The sequence below is a fragment of the Cucumis sativus genome, chromosome 5, assembly GCF_000004075.3.
Source record: "Cucumis sativus cultivar 9930 chromosome 5, Cucumber_9930_V3, whole genome shotgun sequence".
Classification (NCBI taxonomy): Eukaryota; Viridiplantae; Streptophyta; class Magnoliopsida; order Cucurbitales; family Cucurbitaceae; genus Cucumis; species Cucumis sativus.
This window is the reverse complement of record NC_026659.2, coordinates 31312523-31333870: the sequence shown is the minus strand read 5'-3', so window position 1 is coordinate 31333870 and position 21348 is coordinate 31312523. Positions and strand designations below refer to the sequence as shown.

General features: G+C 33.4%; 2 protein-coding genes across 6 annotated transcripts; one reads left to right on the top strand and one right to left on the bottom strand.

Moving 5' to 3' along the window:
- The first annotated feature begins 79 nt into the window (after window positions 1-79).
- On the top strand, window positions 80-9772 carry LOC101203641 (TMV resistance protein N). The gene is made up of 6 exons (XM_031885594.1): window positions 80-810; window positions 4182-5292; window positions 5388-5663; window positions 6110-7015; window positions 8136-8952; window positions 9407-9772. Exons 1-5 carry the CDS (start codon window positions 221-223, stop codon window positions 8889-8891), a joined length of 3639 nt encoding a protein of 1212 aa, XP_031741454.1. The 5' UTR covers window positions 80-220; the 3' UTR covers window positions 8892-8952; window positions 9407-9772.
- Window positions 9773-10252: 480 nt separating this feature from the next.
- On the bottom strand, window positions 10253-21225 carry LOC105435618 (TMV resistance protein N). Of its 5 annotated transcripts, none has more exons than XM_011657758.2 (10): window positions 21074-21224; window positions 20192-20280; window positions 18076-18204; window positions 17323-17847; window positions 15848-16946; window positions 15449-15730; window positions 14277-15341; window positions 13496-14197; window positions 12167-12853; window positions 10253-11040 (listed from the first exon to the last, which is right to left on the bottom strand). In XM_011657758.2, the coding sequence occupies exons 4-10, from the start codon at window positions 17835-17837 to the stop codon at window positions 10489-10491; spliced, it is 4902 nt and encodes a 1633-aa protein (XP_011656060.2). In that variant the 5' UTR covers window positions 17838-17847; window positions 18076-18204; window positions 20192-20280; window positions 21074-21224; the 3' UTR covers window positions 10253-10488. The 5 variants fall into 5 exon arrangements, with proteins under 5 accessions (XP_011656060.2, XP_011656062.2, XP_011656061.2 ...); XM_011657760.2 differs by having other exon boundaries at window positions 18080-18204; XM_011657759.2 differs by lacking the exon at window positions 20192-20280 and having other exon boundaries at window positions 21074-21217.
- Window positions 21226-21348: the final 123 nt, after the last annotated feature.

The following is a 21348-nucleotide window of genomic DNA, read 5'->3' as shown; positions in this document are numbered from 1 at the left end:
TCATACTCATTTTAATATATTGGGGAGTTTTGAAATTTTCTTTTCTCCTATAAAAGATTTGATTATTGAAACCACAAACCCGCATCATACAAACCGTCAATTTCATTTAAATTAAACCAAGAATTGGGAGAGATTCTAAATTTCCTTTGTTTTTTAAACTTAATTAATTATTATGAGCGAGTTAGCTTGATCGAGATTGTGTTCGTAGAAGAGAAGAAGCATGGCTGGTTCCTCATCTCATCCTTCTCAAATGGCTTTTGATGCTTTCTTAAGTTTCAACAGAGACGAGGAAGACGATGGCTACCGACGTTTCATTAAGGATTTATATGAGACTCTTAGCGAATGGGGAATCAAGATGTTTATGGATGAGGAGGTTAATCTGAGTGATAATATAGTGAAAGCAATTGAAGGATCAATCACTTCCATGGTTGTTTTATCAGAGGGGTATGCTTCTTCCAAGTGGTGTTTGAGAGAGTTGGTTAAAATAATAGATCAAAAAAAGAAAACCAAACACCAAGTCCTTCCTTTGTTTTATGGGGGTAGGGTCGCACCACCACCTCCACCAAGACCTTTATTTAAGCAGTGGGAAGGAAGATCTTTACGAAGTCTAAGTAGGAACAGGGAGACCGATGCTTATAGCGAAGTGGGTTCTATGACGTCTAGGCAAGTTAAGTTTCGATATCAACATGCTTTTGAAAAATTCATTAATAGTGAGGCAAAAAAGGATTACTTGAAGGAAGTCGACAAGTGGTGGTTGTCTGTGTTAGAAGTTAGCGATCTCCCTGGAGTAGATATACCACAAAGGATTTCGTAAGTACAAACACATCTTTTTAACCATAATTACTTTTAGTTTCGACATAAGTACATAAGATTGATTTGAGTTCTAACTTGGTCCCATTTCTCATTCTATTTCCATTTTATTTATTTATTTATTTACTATTATTAATATTTGTCTTTGATTGAGTGGATTTCGTGGCCCAAATCCGAATCAAATAATAACACAATTACACACCAAGAACTAGTCCTAGAATTGAACTCACGGGAGAACCTTAAGGCCCATTTGGTAACATTTCCATTCTTTGTTCCTTGTTTCTGATTTACAGTTCTTTTTTTTAGAACAAGATGCAATCAGCCGAGAGAGACCAAGATAAATCCTTCAAAACACACTATATATTTGGAAAGAATTTCGAGGTTGACTCAACCAAGATTGACCTCGGAAAAAACAAATTACGAGTTTTCTAAAACTATATATGTTACTTTTGAAATATATAAAACCAAAAAGGTGTTGTTTCTCAAAATTTTCCACCAGGGGTTGAATGGTTTTGGTCACAAATAATGAAAAATAACGCAAGAATTAAATTTAAAAGATGATCAATAAAGAGTTTTCCTATTTCGATTTATTTGATCATGCCATTATTGTTAATAGACCTTAACGTTAAATCTCAACCAATTTTAATTAGAAACGCTAACCCAAATTGTCCTCAAGTACAAATTAATGAAATTCAACAAGATGTGAAAGCATGCATTATGCATACATGCTTGAATTATATTAATTTCATTAAGATCTAATGAAATAGGGTAGGTTGAGTGAATAATTAACTTTCAAGTGCCTATCTAATTATTCTATTAATTTAATCCTAAGTCGATTAGTTGAATGCCCATCTAATTAACTTGAATCATAAGCTAACTCAACCCTTTGCTGGGATGAAATCTATACACAATCAAGTGTCAAAATATTGTATAAAAATTCAAGTGCAAAATTAGTCATATGGATTTCCTTGACTAAACCCATGCCAAATAATAAATCGAATCAGACAGTAACAACTAGTCTTTGTGACAAGTCTATAGGTCAGATCACAGGGAGCAGTCGATTCTCAAACAAATTAATTTTCAACCATGAGATGACGGAATGGGGGGGGGGGGGGGGGGGGGGGGGGGGGGGTTGGGAGTTGAGATTTTGAGCAAGTAAATACACGGAAAGAAAAGAATAAAATTTAGGAATTTCTATTTTAAAACAATCTAGTTTGGGTTGTTACTATCTCTCCCTTGTCATACATGTGTGATGTTCACCCAACCAATTTAAGTGGAATTGTCAAATAAATTGGCCTAAGGTTTTAATTGGTTTAATCTAATAGAATGCATTATCGAACTTCTCGGTTAGCATTAAGTACCCTTAGGTGGAATGCCTGATTTCTATGCGCCTAATTGACATTCAATAAGTTGATCAGTCCTAGGTTGGTTAGCATCTATGTTCATCAAATTAGAATTACATGGTATGTTAATCAAATTAGAATTAGAATTACATGCTAACCTTGAAGGGGATAAAAGTCTTTTGCAATTGAAACAATATTAACAAACCATTAAACCCAAATTTAATTGGGATTAAAAAAAATAGTACTTTGAAAAAAAAAATTAAAAAAAAAAACTTTATATTATAATATATCACCATATATTCATATATTAATTTTGTTTGAATATTTTAAACATTACAATAAATATACATTAACCTTATTACCCTTTCCGAACTAGGAGGGGTACCTAATGTACCTGGATAAGAAGCTACAACGATATGAGATTAATTGGATAGCTCATTAACCACATTAATCGATATTCCTTAACTATGTGTATACTTCACTAAAGACTAGCTCTCAGCTGAACTTTTCTACCGTAGATATATTTATGTGCCCACACATATATAAACTAATAACATTAAGTTAGTCATCCTTCACAAATGTATGTAACAACCAACTACGTCAAATTTATCGTTTTACCCCTAGGTCACTTATAATCCCTTAAATACTCGTGCTCCTATAATGAACAACCTATTTATGGTCTAACCAATAAACAGAAATCTCTCTCGTGTCATAGAGAGGGTGAGCTTTTTGTTCAAGTCCTAGAGATACTATTTAAGGGAACACTCATTTTTTATCTTAAAGTTAAGAAGGAGTGAATTACATCTTGTGTGATTATGTTACCAGCTCCTCGCTCGATCTTGTCTCGAAAATGATAATTAGCATATTAAGTCGACAAACTGACCACTCTCACTCGTACAAAAATCAAAGGACAATCAATCGCGAACAAGAGTGTATAATACACTCATAGTTAAGACAAAGTTAACATAGGTCATCTTAATGAAATTATAGAAACCCAGTTATAATTAATGAAGTTACATTTAATGGTTACTATAGTCGGTCTTATGCAAACTCACTACATAGAATACCCTCACTCGCATGCACCTACACGAATGCGTTGGATCGCTGCATTTGTATCAAATACAAAGTGATTCATATCCATAGTGTTATTAGAATAATGTATACTCAACATTGATTCCTTTATTTCTTTGTCTACAGTTCATGACTCATCAAACATAACATTTAATTTGACTCGATTTAGATTATTAAGACAAAAGTAATAATCAATAATACTTTATTGATAAATTTAAAAAATAACACTTAATTTTACGTGTGAGCTTCAACCATGATTTCCAGTCTTTCTTGAATTTTTCTTGTGTAAGTTGGTAGCTTTGAGTGATTTGCATAGTCTTTCTTGAATTTATCCCAAAAGACCCAAATTTCATCCATTCTCTTCCGAAAGTCTTCCTGGTAGATTTTGTTACTTAAATATTTCTGCCTCTTGAAAATGTGTCGACCTCCATACTGGTGTTGGGATGATTCATGGATGTTCTTTGATGTTGGGTCATAATTTCTTTCACACTCTAAATCATTTTATTTTTACGTATAATCAGTTTCTGATTTGAATCAATTTGATAATGATAGGTTGTTTGAGAAACTCCAATCTTACTGCATCACACACCAATTTCAAACCTAGGACTCAAAAGTGTATTTTGCCGCAAAAAGGATTCCGACTTATAAAATGATACATAATGTAGTGATCAGATTATAATATTCATATATACTAATAAAAGTGTGACATTATTAATGTCATTCATAATTTAAAATGGTTAACAAATACGAGGGATTTGTTATGAGAGAAGAGAGAAAAAAAGGCGTTGACTGCTAAATGCTCATAACTTTGAAGTTAAAAATTATCATTAATGATGAAACCTTTCATATTGTTAACAATTCCATCGCCCACAAATTGTCTTCTATTTTGTAGGATTGTTTTTCTATATATATTTAGTTACTGACAATTAACTTGACGGAGTTTGCATGCACATGCAGCTATACAAAGTTCAAAATCCAATCCATCGCAAATTCAATAGGTGATCACTTGCTTCGTCTTAAGCTCCAAGCCAAAGAAGAAAATTTATTTGAAATGCCACTTCGATTAAGAACAATGAAAATGCTCCTTGGCTTAGGCTCAAATGACGTACGTTTTATAGGGATAGTGGGGATGAGTGGTATTGGTAAAACAACCCTTGCGGAAATGACATATTTACGTATTTTTAAGCCTTTTGTATCTGCCTTACGAAAACCTTACTTTCTTCACTTTGTTGGACGCAGTATAGTCTCCTTGCAGCAACAACTACTTGATCAACTTGCTTTCCTAAAACCTATCGATATCCAAGTTTTGGATGAGAATCATGGAGTAGAATTGATTATGCAGCATTTGAGTTCACTTAAAAATGTGCTTATTGTTTTTGATGGAATAACCGAAAGAAGTCAATTAGAAATGTTAGCTGGCAGCCCCGATTGGTTTGGCGCAGGGAGTCGAATCATTATTACAACCACAAATAAAAATATTTTTCATCACCCTAATTTCAAAGACAAAGTGCAAGAATATAATGTAGAATTACTTTCTCATGAGGCTGCCTTCTCCCTCTTTTGCAAGCTTGCATTTGGAGATCACCCTCATACCCAGAATATGGATGATCTTTGTAATGAGATGATCGAAAAGGTTGGAAGACTCCCATTAGCTTTGGAAAAAATAGCTTTTTCATTGTATGGTCAGAACATAGATGTATGGGAACATACATTGAAGAATTTTCATCAAGTAGTTTATGATAATATTTTCTCTGATGTATTAAAGTCAAGTTATGAAGGATTAGAAGCAGAGAGCCAACAAATTTTCCTAGATTTGGCATGTTTCCTCAATGGAGAGAAGGTGGATAGAGTGATTCAAATACTTCAAGGCTTTGGTTATACCTCACCTCAAACTAATTTGCAATTGTTGGTTGATAGATGTCTTATTGATATTTTAGACGGACATATACAAATGCACATCTTGATTCTTTGTATGGGCCAAGAAATTGTGCACCGCGAGCTGGGAAATTGTCAACAAACAAGGATTTGGCTTCGAGATGATGCTCGTCGTCTATTTCATGAAAACAATGTAAGACATTGTATACTTTATAATGCATGTATATACTATTGTTTTTAGTCCTTGTAATCAATTATTGCTATGTTAATTATGTTTTGGTTTGCCAGGAATTAAAATATATTCGTGGAATAGTGATGGACTTAGAGGAGGAAGAAGAATTGGTATTGAAGGCTAAGGCATTTGCAGATATGTCTGAGCTAAGAATTTTACGAATCAACAATGTGCAACTTTCGGAAGATATTGAATGTCTGTCAAATAAATTGACGTTGCTCAACTGGCCTGGCTATCCTTCAAAGTATTTGCCATCAACTTTTCAACCACCATCTCTGCTTGAGTTACACTTGCCTGGTAGTAATGTTGAACGACTCTGGAATGGAACACAGGTTAGTATATGTATAAATGCTAATTGATGTATTATCTGTCTCTAAATTTTTCATCATATACTAAACGTATTAATTGTGTTGAGGACTCCTTAAATCTCTGCCCCACACTCGAAATGAATAAGAAAGTCACGAGTTCTGATGTCTGAAAGCAGTAGGAATTGAATGAAAATCCTACTTCTATGTTTCTTTTCATATTCTTATGTATTCCATATTTTTCTTCACCTAATAGACAATAAAACTGATTCTCCCTCAGTCGGTGCACGTAATTAACACACAGTCATCAACATAAATAATCTCTAAGTCGAATTCTTCTTTGCAAATCAGTTTGTTTCTGTCATAACAAAAATAAATCTTATTTGAATTCAAGTATACAATAAATTATTATATGTCTGCATTACAAAATTATTGTCTAACTAAGTAGATGCAATTGATTTGTTTTGCAACAGAATTTTAAGAACTTAAAGGAGATTGATGCAAGTGATTCGAAGTTTTTGGTTGAAACTCCTAATTTTTCAGAGGCTCCAAAGCTTCGACGATTGATTTTACGAAATTGTGGAAGACTAAACAAGGTTCATTCTTCAATAAATAGTCTCCATCGTCTAATTTTATTGGACATGGAAGGTTGTGTCAGTTTCAGAAGCTTCTCATTTCCTGTCACTTGCAAAAGTCTCAAAACTTTAGTTCTTTCGAACTGTGGTCTAGAGTTTTTTCCAGAGTTTGGATGTGTGATGGGATATTTGACTGAACTACACATTGATGGGACTTCCATAAATAAACTTTCTCCCTCAATTACAAATCTACTTGGCTTGGTTTTATTGAACCTGAGGAATTGTATTAGACTTTCTAGTCTTCCAACTGAAATTTGTAGGTTGAGTTCACTTAAAACTCTCATTCTGAATGGTTGCAAAAACTTGGACAAAATTCCACCATGTTTGAGGTATGTAAAGCATCTTGAGGAGCTTGACATTGGCGGAACATCCATAAGCACAATTCCTTTCTTGGAAAATCTAAGAATTTTGAACTGCGAAAGGCTGAAAAGCAATATTTGGCATTCTTTGGCTGGTTTGGCAGCACAGTATTTAAGGTCACTCAACGATTTAAATTTAAGTGATTGTAATCTTGTGGATGAAGACATTCCAAATGATCTTGAACTCTTTTCCTCATTGGAAATTCTAGATCTGAGCAGCAATCATTTTGAAAGACTGTCAGAAAGTATTAAACAACTTATTAACCTTAAAGTATTGTACTTGAATGATTGCAACAAGCTAAAGCAAGTACCCAAGCTTCCAAAAAGTATAAAGTATGTGGGAGGAGAGAAGTCCTTGGGCATGTTAAGAACTTCACAAGGCAAAGTGCTTTGTTTCTTCTTCATCTTTTTATTTTTCTATTTTTATTTTTCTTGGGTGTTTCCAATCCCATAACATTATTAATTAGTTTTATTTCATGACAGGTTCCCCTGTATGCACCAGGTCAGAGATGTCACCTTCACCATCTCGTGATCATTCGTTCACATGTACTGAATATGCAGTACCCAAGCTTCCAAGAAGTATAAGATCTGTGGAAGGAGAAATGTCCTTGGGCATGTTAAGAACTTCTGAAGGCAAAGCAGTGCTTTTCTTTCTTCTTGATTTTTTTATTTATCTTTCTATTTCTTTTTTTTCTTGGGTGTTTCCAATTCCACAACATTGTTAATTAGTTTTATTTCATGTGTTGTTTTCTAAAAGATGAGATTTGCAAAAGCAATATTGAAGACCAAAAATTCACACTTCATTCAAGGAAAAATTAAAATATTTATAGTCTTAAAGTAACTACCCACTAAAGACAACCCTTAATTTCCTCCATGAAATCATGAATATTAAAATAGTAAAGACATAACCCATAATTTCTTCCATGAAATCATGAATCTTAAGATAACTAATTCCTAAAGCATTTTCTTAACATCATGTCAGGTTCAGCTCGTCATAGCGGTTATATTCTCCGTAGACGTAGTTCAGGGATGTCACTTTCAACATCTAAATCTGTTCAGTTGAAAATGAACTCCAATTTCGAACTATTTAAAAAGTACAGGTAAGAGTACACAAAATCTACTGTTATGTTACCATGATAAATCAATCATTAATCCAAAAGCTTAAGTTAAGGAGTGATTGTAAATTTAGTCAAGGGGCATTTTTTAAAAAATTAAATTAAATTAAAATATTTACAAACTATAGTAAAATTTTGGATTTTATTAATGATAGAAGCTTGTAGACTTCTATCACTGTTTATCAATACTCTAACCAAAGCTATTTGGGATTTTATTTATAGCCTTTCCCATTATTGTTCCCATTAATAATGATATATTTGATTGAATTCTTCAAAAGTGTGCATCCAACTCGTACTTACAGCATCCTACTATCGATCGTAATTAACTTTGAAATACTTCGATCTTGCAGCACTGAAGAAGTGGATCTTATCAAGGATATGGGGAAGCAGACTGATAATAAGCTAGTACTTTCTCACAAAACTAGTTTAGTTGGAATGGAGAATCAAGTGAAGAAAGTTTGTAATCTCCTAGATTTAGAACGATCCAAGGACATACTTTTTGTGGGGATATTTGGATCAAGTGGCATTGGTAAAACAACCATTGCTGAAGTTGTTTACAACACAATTATAGATGAATTCCAAAGTGGTTGTTTTCTTTACCTTTCTTCAAAGCAAAACAGTTTGGTCCCACTTCAGCATCAAATTCTTTCTCATCTTCTATCAAAAGAAACTAAAATTTGGGACGAAGATCATGGAGCACAACTGATTAAGCATCACATGAGTAATAGAAAAGTTGTTATTGTTCTTGACGGAGTTGATGAAAGAAACCAAATTGAAAAGTTAGTTGGAAGTCCGAATTGGTTTGCACCCGGAAGCAGAGTTATTATTACGGCTACAAATAGAGATGTTCTGCATCAACTCAATTATAGAGATCAAGTGCAAGAATACAAGGTGGAGTTACTTTCCCGCGAGAGTGCTTACTCACTGTTTTGCAAGAATGCATTTGGAGATGGCCCATCTGATAAAAATGATCTCTGCAGTGAAATTGTGGAAAAGGTTGGAAGACTTCCATTAGCTTTGAGAACCATTGGTTCCTATTTGCATAATAAGGACTTGGATGTATGGAATGAAACACTGAAGAGACTAGATGAAGAGGAACAAAATTACTTTGATACAATATTGAAGAGAAATGTGGAGAAAATATAATTACAGAAGCATTAGGCCAAATGTAGTTCTTTACTCAAGATCCAACATGGCAGGAGAATGGGTAATTTTTATGCTTCTTCTTTTCGTTTTATGTTATTGATTTAGGTGGGAGATTATTAGAATTTTGTCCCTACCGTCTTTATAGAATGTGAGTTAATAAACAGTGAGAAATGGTTCTGATGAGTCTTCAAAATGTGAGGAAAGATTGTTGTTTTCTAAGTTATTTATGTTTATAATGTATTTTAATTTTAGTTGTTAATTATAATCTAAACTTTGTTTATATTCTTTAGATGATCTTACGTTAAATGATTTCTCCACTGGAAAAGATAGCTATATTACTTTTGCATGTTTTTTACGAAGACTAAAATTTTTAGTTACTTTTCAGTTTAGCGTACCTTTCTTTGTTATTTTCTTCCTTTCAGTATGTATTCTTGGTTTTTTGCCTTCTTTTATATTTGTGAGTATCTAGGCGACTTATACGAGACTTAACCAAATGAATTTACATGTTGTGACAGAGCTTAACGAAGACGACTAGGTTGCAATGGACCTGATCGATGGCCAATTTGTTCGTACATAAGAGCAGATATCAATGTGTGGATCTATTCTGATCTAGGCAACAAATCTATGCGGATTTGGTTCTGCTTTGCTAACAATAAGCATCATGTGTTGTCAACAAAGACAAGAGGTCCTGGTTGAATAAGACAAATCCTAGAAACCTTGATTTGATAGGTACATCATAGATTAAATTCATGAACCTCTTAGTTAGATATTGAAACTAATATATCTTTTTTTTTTATCATTAGGCCAATGCATAATAGTTTGTAAAGATCCTGAATTTAATGCATATTTAAATCTATGAACAACTTTATCTCTTACTTGTATTCTTTAGCTTGTTTGAATTGTTAGGAGGGACAAACCAAATCATTTAGCATATGCTAACTACTTGTATTCCTTGCTTCTTGATATGACCTTTTTATATTAATGAAGCGAAAATAACGAAGGTGCTAAGGAGGTGTCCACCTAGTAGAGATGTTTCAGTGAACCTACTGACCTATTGTATATTTTTCAAAAAAAAAACTACTAGAAACTTAACACTAGTCAATCTGCAATTGCTATGTGTTGGCTGCCAAAGTAGCACGAGTCATCTCATGCATGTGCAGCATTGAAGCGTTTCTGGACTCACAAAGTTGTCTTGTGTGCCTTAGAGGTAAAGAACAAATTGAGTAGTTAATTGGCATTACCATTAACCAAAAGTCATGGTTTAGTCCTAAAACTTAATGCATTTGTTAAATTGTTAAATATTTATGTTTGAATATTTTCTTTTTAAGTTGGAAGAGTAAGATCAAGAGAATAAAAGAAAATGAAGGAAAATTTTTATATTAAAAGATAACTATATATACACAAAATTCTTAAATGTTTGATGGGTGAAAAACAAGTTAATATAATATGTAACATAAATACACTTAAAAGTATTAATTTTTGTCAAAGATAATAGCATCTCACAAACCACGTCAGAGTAAAGAAACAAAAATGCTAATTGAGACATTTAAACACTTGAAAGATGAAGTACATACACATCATCTTTTGTCCAATCTCATCAATGAATTTGAGGTTCCTTTCCTTTGTGGCTAGTGGATGATGGAACAGTTGACTCCATTACCATCTTATCAATCATCATCCTTTCATGCTTATGTATGAGATGAAGACCACAATTCTTCACTCCAAATAGCTCATCACAGCTAGTTTCAAGTGCAATTTCAAACTGGGTGCAATAATGCCAATTGATATTAAATCCATGAAGGGGAATGTAAGAGAGCCAAAGGAATTGTGAAGCATATTCACTCAACAGTTTTTGTTGGGATGTGAAGTGACAGTGCTCTGGCATAATTTGATACGAGTCAACTTTGAATTTACATATAAGATCCACAACTTTTGTATACCTCTCTCGTTCTGGAATAATCTCATTTAGTTTTCTTCTTTTCTTGTCCACAACCACAAGAGCACACACAGCAACACCTATACTCTCTCGAAATTTTTCCAAATATTGTGGTAACTTTATTTCTGTCATGTTTCCTTTGCTTTGATTGCTGAAAAATTTTGGGATCTTATCTCCATGTAGAAGCAGATCAAACTTACTTCTAAATCGTTCCTGTAATAATATGAAATCAATAATGTAAATGTTACAATAGAAATAAAATAACAGGCATAAGAACAAGAAGAAATCTATATAGAGATTTACGTGATTCAATACTAGTGTGTTAGCTACGTCTATTAGCAAGAAAGCAATTTATTGTTAGAGAGATATCAGATAATACATATTACAAAGGTGCCAATAAGTTTAGAAGATTTTATATAGGATAACTCATGCTTGGTCATTCGGAGTGTAAGAAGAATACACTCCGAAAAACTCAAGGCATTCTAACGATAAATAAATAATATCTATGTTTTATGGAAGAAAAAAGACAGATGCCGAAGAGAATGAATTCAATAGAAAAAATAAATGTTGTTAAGCAATAATCAAAATCTCAACGTTTGATTGACAAAGAGAGAAAAACAGAAAATGAAAAGGTGCAATGGATGAATAAACTTGCCATTCAAGTAGAAAATTTTGGTGATACAAACTTATCGTGGAAGTTCACCTTACGCACAAGAATGGACCTAAATGTTGGTGATACGAAGTTACAAACTTTACAAGGTATCTCTACTTCCCCTAGAAGATCCTAGTCTTGAATCTTTTCCTTGTATGTATTATAATATTCTATAACAAGTTAAGATTTAAGATTTAATAAATTTTATGTGGAGAAAAATTTTTCTTTCTCAACGTCCATCTGGCGACATTTTATTCTATAGGAGGTTTCTTAAGGAAAAATATAAGTGGGCCGTGATCGATTTTGTTGCTGAAGAAGAATTAAAACTAAGAACATTGATGTTTTTATTCTTCGGTATTTTAGAATGATACTAAGCAAAATACAGTCATGTATTTTTCTGTTTTGGAAAGGGTTTCTCTTATTTTATTCCAAGATGTCGAATGGTAGAACTGGATCCAAATAGCTTTGGTTGGAGTATTTGGAGAGAGAGATTTGTAAGCGTGTTCGAGGGTTTCTTTTCAATCTCCATCTTAGTAGAGCCTGCAGTTGCAAAATACTAGATGTAGTTCCGAGTTTGGGATGAACCAGTAAATTCTTTTGAAAGTCTAGAGAACAAAACATGATAAATATACTAAAGTCCATTACTCAACAGATATAAAAGACAAAGCTATAGAGAGAAAGATATACCTGTAAGGACTTATGGAAGAATGGGTGTGGGAAACTTCCATATAAAAGGTGCTCAACTGAAAGGCTTGAAGCAGTACAAGTTGAAGCAGCAGTTGATGGTTGATTCTTCACAGAGTTATTTCGACGGAATGAGATAGTATACCAATGTGCATTTATCAAGTTTAAATGAGATTCCACAATTTGTTGGTTATAATATTCATAAAGCTCATCACCACTCTCCTCTATGCAATTCATAATTGTGTGAATAAGTCCCTCAACATTTTGCTGGTAAACTAAACGAGCTCCACAAAACTCTACTCGCATTCTTGCACCATTAGTATTGAAATTAATGAAAACATGGTTGGATGAAGAAGACTTCAGTTCATCATAAGGATACCAATTATACCGCGGTTCAAAAGCCACAAACAGTATTTGATTTGAATACTCTAAAACCTGATCTGTAGAGATAGAGTGCCTTTGGGTGGATATAATTTTCTCCTTTGTTTGTATTTCATACTCAAAACAATAACAAGAAGCTTTCTCAGAAATCGAGAAGACAACAAACATTGCCAACCCCATCCACTTCCTGTCTTTTTCTATATTTACGGGAATCTTCACTGCTACTTTGTCTTTCTTATTCTGATTTTTGAACCATCCAAAAATATTTGTATGTGGGAAGAAGTATTTCATGTAGTAACGCTTTTTTTCCTGCAAGACATATGGCAATATGTTGAGCTAAAAAGAATATTTTCAGGGCGTTTAGGACACAGATTTAAGTTGTGAAGTCCGGAGAGTTGTAACTCCTAGGACCCACGGTATAAAGAATCAATGGATGTTTTTTTTAGGTGTGGGGGACACACGAACTCCTTAGGTTGTCAAATAAGGAGTGAATTTCACAACTCCTTGGGCCAAAAACCCTCTTAAATCTTACATCTACTGCTTATTAAACAAACATAATAGTTTAATATTAGGCTACATTATAACAAATACCTTTCAATTTTTCCTTTTCTCAAACATATCTCATTCAAAAGTTGCAATATTACCCCTCAATATTTCATACATGCTTTAAAAATAAGTCCTTTGAAATTTCGAACAAAAATAGGAACTTAGTTTGAACATTGCCAACCTCATCCAAATTTTCATTTTAGGTCACCTACCACACCATTTTATATCTCGATTTCCATCTAAAATTTTGAAGAATTTGTATTCCTGTTCGTTTTTTAAACATTTAAGAATGTTCAAGGGTAATATTGTCACTTTTAACAGTATTGGAGTATTTTTTTAAATGAAGGACAAACTTTAGTTCTATTTTGTACAATTTAACCTTAATATTATTCAAAGAAGACTAACCTCGAACATTACCCCAAGTATTGCTCTGAGGTTCTTCCTGAGCAAAAATGTTGAATCGTTAGATTCAAATGTAGAGGATGAAAAGTCATCCTTTCGAACTTCAAGTTCATCACACCTGCATTCATTCTGATGATCATTATGTTGTCGAATCATGGTGTAGAAATTGCGTTTAGAGCAAAAACGCTTAGTGAACAATTTTGCCAAATACTCTGCTACATTTGGCCAGGAGAGCATAGAAGAAACACCACATGCTTTAATTTTGACCTTGCTTGCATCTATATGATCACAACAATAACTAATTGTAACCTTCATAGAGCAACATCTTTGAACCATCACACTATGATCTTTAAACATCCAAATTGGTATGTATGCTGCCCAAAAGAATCTTGCAGCTTTAAATTGGGACATCTCATAATTCATTGTTCCACCAGAACATTTCCCATCAATTTCAAAGCTAACTAAGAATCTTCCAATTGCAAGATGATTTAAATTTTCTGGAAATTCAATGTTTGTTGAAAGGAAAACTCCACAAACATTGCTTAGATCAACATCTTCATACATAATATTGAGTGGTTTACTGATCGAGAATTCTTGCTCATACTGAATGTTTGTCCAATTCCCTTCATTTATCTGGCCAAACCAGTGGAACATGTCAACAGCGTCATGGACGATCATGGATGGTTTCTCTTCTATAATGTTTAGCTGCAAAAAGAAGAGTAATTAGAAATTAAAGTTTTTCTTTTATTCAAAAGGCAGTATATTTCAATGTTTTTATGCATACCTCAAATGATCTTCGAGTAAATATCGAATGTTGGAACTCATTCATGTCACATTCTACATCCACATCCTTGGAAGGAATGATAAAAGTAAGGTAAAGTTGGTGCCCAGAACTAGAAGGGATAAGCAAAATTTTGTTATAATATCGTTCTGACATCGATCTGCAGTCTATTCCTCCTACATATTGCAAACTTTCTGGAAGCTTTGGTAAGTCTTTAAGCTCAGTGCAACAATTCAGGTTCAATGTCTTTAACTTCTTGAGGTGGCTAAGACTATCAGGGAGTGTTGTGAAGTTATTATAGCTGAGATCTAGTGTTTCTAATGAAGAAAAGCAATGGAGATCTTCAGGAATGTCCTCATCCATAAGTTTGCAACCCATTAAATTTAGAGCTTTGAGGCACCCCAAACCAGTGGTTATTGTTTGATTAATGTTGAATTGGGGGAGCAATGACTTCCAAATTCCATGTGATAGTCCTTCACAATCTAACGTTTTTAGGTTCTTTAAACAATGAATAATGCTTGGTGGAACATGGGTTATTGAGGTTTCACTAATAGAAAGTGTCTCCAAGGATTCTGCATTTGCTAAGCTTGGAGGGATTTTATCAAGTTTTTTACAATATTTCAAAAGGAGGGTTTTCAAAGACTTCAAGTTACCAATTTCACAAGGAAGACTAGAAAGACCTAAACAGGAGGATAGGTCCAAGAAAACTAAGCCAGTTAGATACCCAATTGAAGGATGAAAATGGGTTATATTGGATCCATCAAGATGAAGATGAGTCAAATGTTCCATATGGCCTATCTCTGGAAAAATTTCAAGACCTGTACCAGAAAGTTTGAGTGTTTGGAGATTTTTACATCTTATATTTGCTGGAAAATGTTTAAGATCACCACAACCCTCTAAATCCAGTAAAATGAGTTTGTTGAGGGAATTGATGGAGGGATGAATCTCACACAGTCTAACACAGTTACATAGAACCAATCTCTCAAGATTTGGAACCCCAGAAAAATCAGGTGTCACCCTCAAGTGTTCTGAGTTACTAACATCAATTAATTTCAGCTTTGGAAATCTCTGTTAAGAAAAAAAAAATGTATATTAAATAAAACTATAGGGACCAGATTGAAATCAAACACAAACTAAAAAGTACTAAAAACAAAAACGGTTTTTAAAAAGCAAACCTTTTTTCCATCCCAAATTCGTAAAAGGTGACTATGAGGCAAGAGTAGTTCAAACAAATAGCGGGATTGAAACGTTGGGGGCAAACTCTTCGAAGGATAGCCAAGCCAATTAATTATCCGTAAGAGTGGAGAGAGATATTCAATGTCTTCATCGAGCTCCACATTACTGATTTCCAGTATTCTTAGTTTGGTCATCTCTGAAAAGGATTCAGCATCCAATTCTATTGATTCTTCCATTTCTTTTGCCAAACTTAAAACTATCCCTTGAATATGCATCAAGTCCTAACAAACAATAATTAAAAAAGAACATTAATAATTGTTAGAATTAGTGGGCTTGGCCCAAGGGAAGATTTGAAGGCATAGAAGAATATTAGGTACAAAAATTACCAATTTTCTTACATGTTTTTCAGCAAACCTGCAGTAAAGATCTTCATGAAGCCAAATCCTACTCTGTTTTTCTGCTTGAGTGAGGGACTCCTTACGCACAATTTCTCGACCCATTTCAAGAATTAAATCATGCACCAATATTTTCTTGTGTGAAACTTCAATTAAACATCTTTGCATCAGTAATTGTACTTCACTATTAGGACTATAACCAAAACTCTCTAATATTTCAATTACTCTATCTTCATTTTTTCCATTGAAGAAACATGTAATGTCAAGAAAAACTTGTTGGCTTTCAACTCCTAATCCATCATAACTTATTTTCAATACATCAAAAAAATTTCTTTCATCCACTTTGATCAGCCTCTTCAACGTTTCTCTCCATACTGTAATATCTTTACCATACAAAGAAGATCCAATCACTCTTAAAGCTAATGGAAGTCTTTTAGCCTTCTCAACTATCTCATTACTAAGATCCATGAAACTGTCATTGTTTTGATGATTACTACCAAATGCATGCTTCAAAAAGAGTTGAAGGGCACTATCATGATCTAGTTCTTCAACATTGTATACTTTCATTTCATCATAATTAGGATGGCACAATAATCCTTTATTTCTAGTTGTAATGATGATTCTGCTTCCAGGACCAAACCACTCGATGCTTCCAGCCAACATTTCTAACTGCCTTCTCTCTTCGATGCCATCAAGAACAATAAGAACCTTTCTACCACTCAGTCGATTTTTAATCATCTCTACTCCATGATTCTCATGCCATATTCTAAAATCTTCTTTATGAAAAATTTGAGAAAGCATTTCCCGTTGTAATGACACTAAACTTTGCTTTGAATCACCTCCAGGTAATGTTAGAAAGCAGCAATCTTCAAACTTTGAAAGAATGCAATCAAAAACGACTTGAGCAATAGTTGTTTTACCAATACCACCCATTCCTACTATCGCAACGAAGCGTACATCGTCTAATCCTAAACCAAGATGCATGTTCATATGGAGCAATCGGGATGTCATTCCAACTAAATTCTTATTCAATGCTTCCAACTTAGGACGCCATGCATCGAATATTTGACTTGCAATTTTATTTACTATATCTACCTCAGAACTGCAAAATATAATTAAACTTAATGTTAAGTGAATGCTGTAAATAGTATATCCAATTTTCAGAAGTTGATCAATGCATATATGATATTATGATTTTAATACAAATGATAGCTGAAATTTCTTTAACATTTAGTCATCTCATAATTTTATAACTTTCTCTCTAATCCTAAATTGATCGTGCTAATATGAGTCTCTTGGAACAACCAACAAATATCTAACTCATATCCGAATAAGCCAACCGAATACAAATATTCAACTTATCTTCACACATACATAGGAGAATAGGGAGCAGATTCAAAATTGACAAGAGACCAAATCAAAACAATCAAAAGAGATAATAGTTTTTAAGAAAAAACAAATAGTCGTGTGAAATTTACCTGTTCTTAGTGATGACAACTCCAGTGTGATTGCCAATTTTCTTCAGTGCACTTTTCCAATTCTGGAGTTCCTTCAAGCGCTTCTCCTTCTCTTGATTATCAATTTCCTTTAAAACATTGGCTTCATGTTCATCAAAACTTGTCTTAAAAGTTCCAGATTGATCTTTAACAATTGATGGATCAATATGATAAAACACAGGAAGGACACGCTCCATTGAGGTTCCCATGGAATCCATTATCTTAGTCAACTCTCTCAAACACCATTTAGCAGAAGCATAGTCTTCTGAAAGAACAACAATTGCTGATCTTGATTCATCGATTATTTTGAATAAGTCATGAAGATCATCTCCAATTAGAAACCTCTTGTTGTCCAGGAAAGCTTTTATCCCCAAACGATTCAAAGCATCGTACAAATATCCTGCAAAAGTGTGACGAACATCTCTACCTCTAAAGCTTATGAACACATCATAGTTCATCTTAGGACGATCCAAAGAAGACGATGATGAACTCTGCATTTTGTAAGGTCTGAAGATAGAAAGAAAAACAATGTTAACTAAAGATGTATTTGGTTTAACTTTTCAAGTGTTTATCTTTGAGGGAAAAAATAATTTTGAAAATGTTTGGAGTGTCTGATGTCTCAAAATAAACTTTTAGAAAATGACTTTATGAACTAAGTTGGTTTGAGAGAAACATTAAAAAACATCAATAAAAGATTATAGGAACCAAAAAGAGAGGAACAAAACACATTTTTACCCACAGCAGAGATGGCACAATTACAGCAACAGCAACACGCCCACGGTGGCTTGCTCGAAAGACAGCAGCGACGATAACCACTTCTCTTCCTCTCTTCCTCAGCTCTTTCTCGAGTGTTTATTGTCAGTCCTTTGAAGGTCAAGAAGAGCAAGCTTATAAGTTGGCTTTGTTTCTTTCATTTTTCTTTTCTTAATGAAAGTCGTTCTTCAATGAAAAAAGGTTTGAAATTTTGAAGGAACTGATGTGATAGAATTTCTTAAAAAGGAAACAAGCCTCTTTATTAATAATAATGAGACTGCTGCTCAAAGTACAGGGAGGGGTATACAACGAGTAGAGAATAAAGAAATTTAGGATCAATAGGCGCACCTAGACATCTCAATTAAATTGACACACCCTTAGTGCCCTCATCGCTTCCCATTGAAAAGAAATGAAAAGTACTCGGAGGGAAAATAATAAACTTATAGGTATATTTGGCTATATACATATCAACACACCTTGTCTCATATTACACCACCAGAAACTTAAAAACAATAGAGAGCAATCAATGTATCCTAACTAAATTATAAAAACTAAACACTATTTTCAGAATTCCTTGTACAAATGCCCCGTAAACCTATTACAAGTATCTTCGCATCTAAAACTTGTGAAATTATCAAAACTCATCTTCCAATCAATGAATTTTTTATGATGAAGTTTTTCAATAATGGAAGATATAGAAAACAACATGAGAAGGAAATGAAAAATAACTAAACAATATGAATGCCTTCCTTCAATCATTCACATACACAATAAGGAGAGACCAAGTCAACTACGTTGTCTCCCCAATCAGGACTAAACAACAAATAACCTATAGACTTTTCAATCTGTCAAGAACATGGTGGGGTGCCCTGTAATTAATAGGTGTAGTTGGGAATTCTCATACCTGGTCCAATTAAAATGAACTAGAGATTTTCACTATTTCTCAGACCTGTAATTAGTAGGAAGCTGTATTTACACTTTATAGTCGAAGTCAATGTCGTGTAATGTTGACTTTGTCAAAATAATAAATTGAAGAATGAAAGATAGGTAAGGCATTAACTCAAGAGAAATTGACAAAACATATATATCTTTTCAAACAAGTTGATAAAGTGGTGATACATTTTCACAAATTTATAAGAATGTGATAGAACACCAATTAGAAGTGTTCTTATTCAATTGATATAAACCTCACTATTACGGAGAAGAATTGATGAATATCAATTCTGATATGAAAATGCAGAAACTAACTAAGAACAAGTAAAATGCTACCCTCTCTGCCTATCCTCTCTCTCAAGGAAGAGTGCAGAGAAACTACCCACAAAACTGATCTCCCTTTCTTCTTTCACCAACTTCCTATTTATAACCATGTAACTGCCTACATGTCTAATTACCCTTATACCCCTGCCCTATTCTAATCTAGGTATCTAACAGAATGCCCTCACCTTCATATTTAAAGTAAACCAAGAATGAGTTTCTCAACATTTTCCCTAGTATTATTCCTTTGTTTTCAAAACTTATTTATAGTGAACTTGAGTTGATTGAGAGATTGTGTTTGTAGAAGAAAGAAGCATGGTTTTGGCTGGTTCATCATCTCATGCATCTCATTTGCCTTTTAATGTTTTCATAGGTTTCAACAGACATGAGGAAGACAACAAATACAAAAGTTCTACGAGGGATTTATATAAGATTTTGTGTATCCAGGGAATGAAGGTGTTTATGGATGATGATGGTGGTGGTGGTGGTGGTAGTAAGAAGAAGGTGTTAATGGATGAAGATAATGTGAGCGATAAGATTGTGAAAGCAATTGAAACTTACAGGTATAATTGGTTATATACATATCAAAACACCTTCTCCCGTATTACACCACCAAAAACTTAAAAACGTTAGAGAGCAATCAATCTATCCTAACGAAATTATAGAATCCATTGGATACGTATAAAAATTAAACACTATTTTCAGAATAGTAGGTGGGTAACAAAAACTTATTGAGACCAGTTCAAAAAATATTGGCACAGTTTCCCGTAGAAAACAGATAGAATACAATCGAAGAGAAAATTTATAAACACTCCCAAAATATTCCATATGCATCACCACACACCAGATGAGTGGCTCACTCCACACTATCCAAATTTTGTTCCAAAAGTCTAAAATCTAAAGTACAACTAGTTTTGTATCCTGGATTCGAACCTACAAATTCAAAGGAAAAAGTATTATGTTAGGCTCAATTTGGCAATTTAACTATTATAACAAAGACAATGAGAAATCTTAAGTGTTTAGTGAGTTGGAAAGTTAAAACAATGATCCAAGTTAATCCATAATGTAATTCAAACCATGAAAATGATATTATTCAAAACCCCTCTATTTTTATACTCATCCATGTGACTCCTTTCCAAAGCCCACACAGTAGAATTTCTCTCCTCAGTTTCACTTACTTTATTCTATTCCCTATAATCCTTCCTTTATCTTCTTCCTATCCCATGAAACAAACCCATTTTCATGATCACTATCACAAAATTCATACTTGCATCATCATGTCATATTTTCTTTAGATTTGTAAGTGTTCGAGTCAACTTACTCACTAATCTCACGCGACAAACCGTGTAACTCTAAAATATTTGAGTGTCGAGATAGCTCGTAGAAAATTAATTTCCAGGTAGATAGCATCCATGAATTCAATATCTGACCTTCTATCCTTCTTTCTTACTTTTCATCATACAAAATATTGGGTTTCCTATTTAACCTTTTCTATTTTATACTTTAGACAACCTCAAAAAGAATTCCCCACAAGAACCCACACGGTTTCTTGAACCATAGGAAAGAAATTCAAACAAAAAAAAGTTTATCAAAAAGGTAAAAGGATGCATACAACTATCATCTAATTGTTCTTCAACTCTTCCCAAACCATGTTCAAGCAAATAAGCTACTAACAAAATCCATGGAAATTAAAAACTATTAAACAACAGAAAAAACAAAGACTTACTCTAAAAAGTGTCGTCCAAAGTCTTTCTACAAATATTCTTGATTCTTCATTCAATAAAGAGTAATAGATTTTGGCTCATCGGAGTTGGAATATTTTACTACCGACTTTCTCCATTATTGTCTTTCCTCTCTCCCCAATTTGCACTCATACCCCTCCTTTTTTAGCTATTTATTCCTCATTTTCTCTCTCGGTATGAAGTCTATCACTGATATAATCTGAAAATTTTGTTATATATGATAAATATTTTGTTAAATTTATATTTTAATATTAATTTT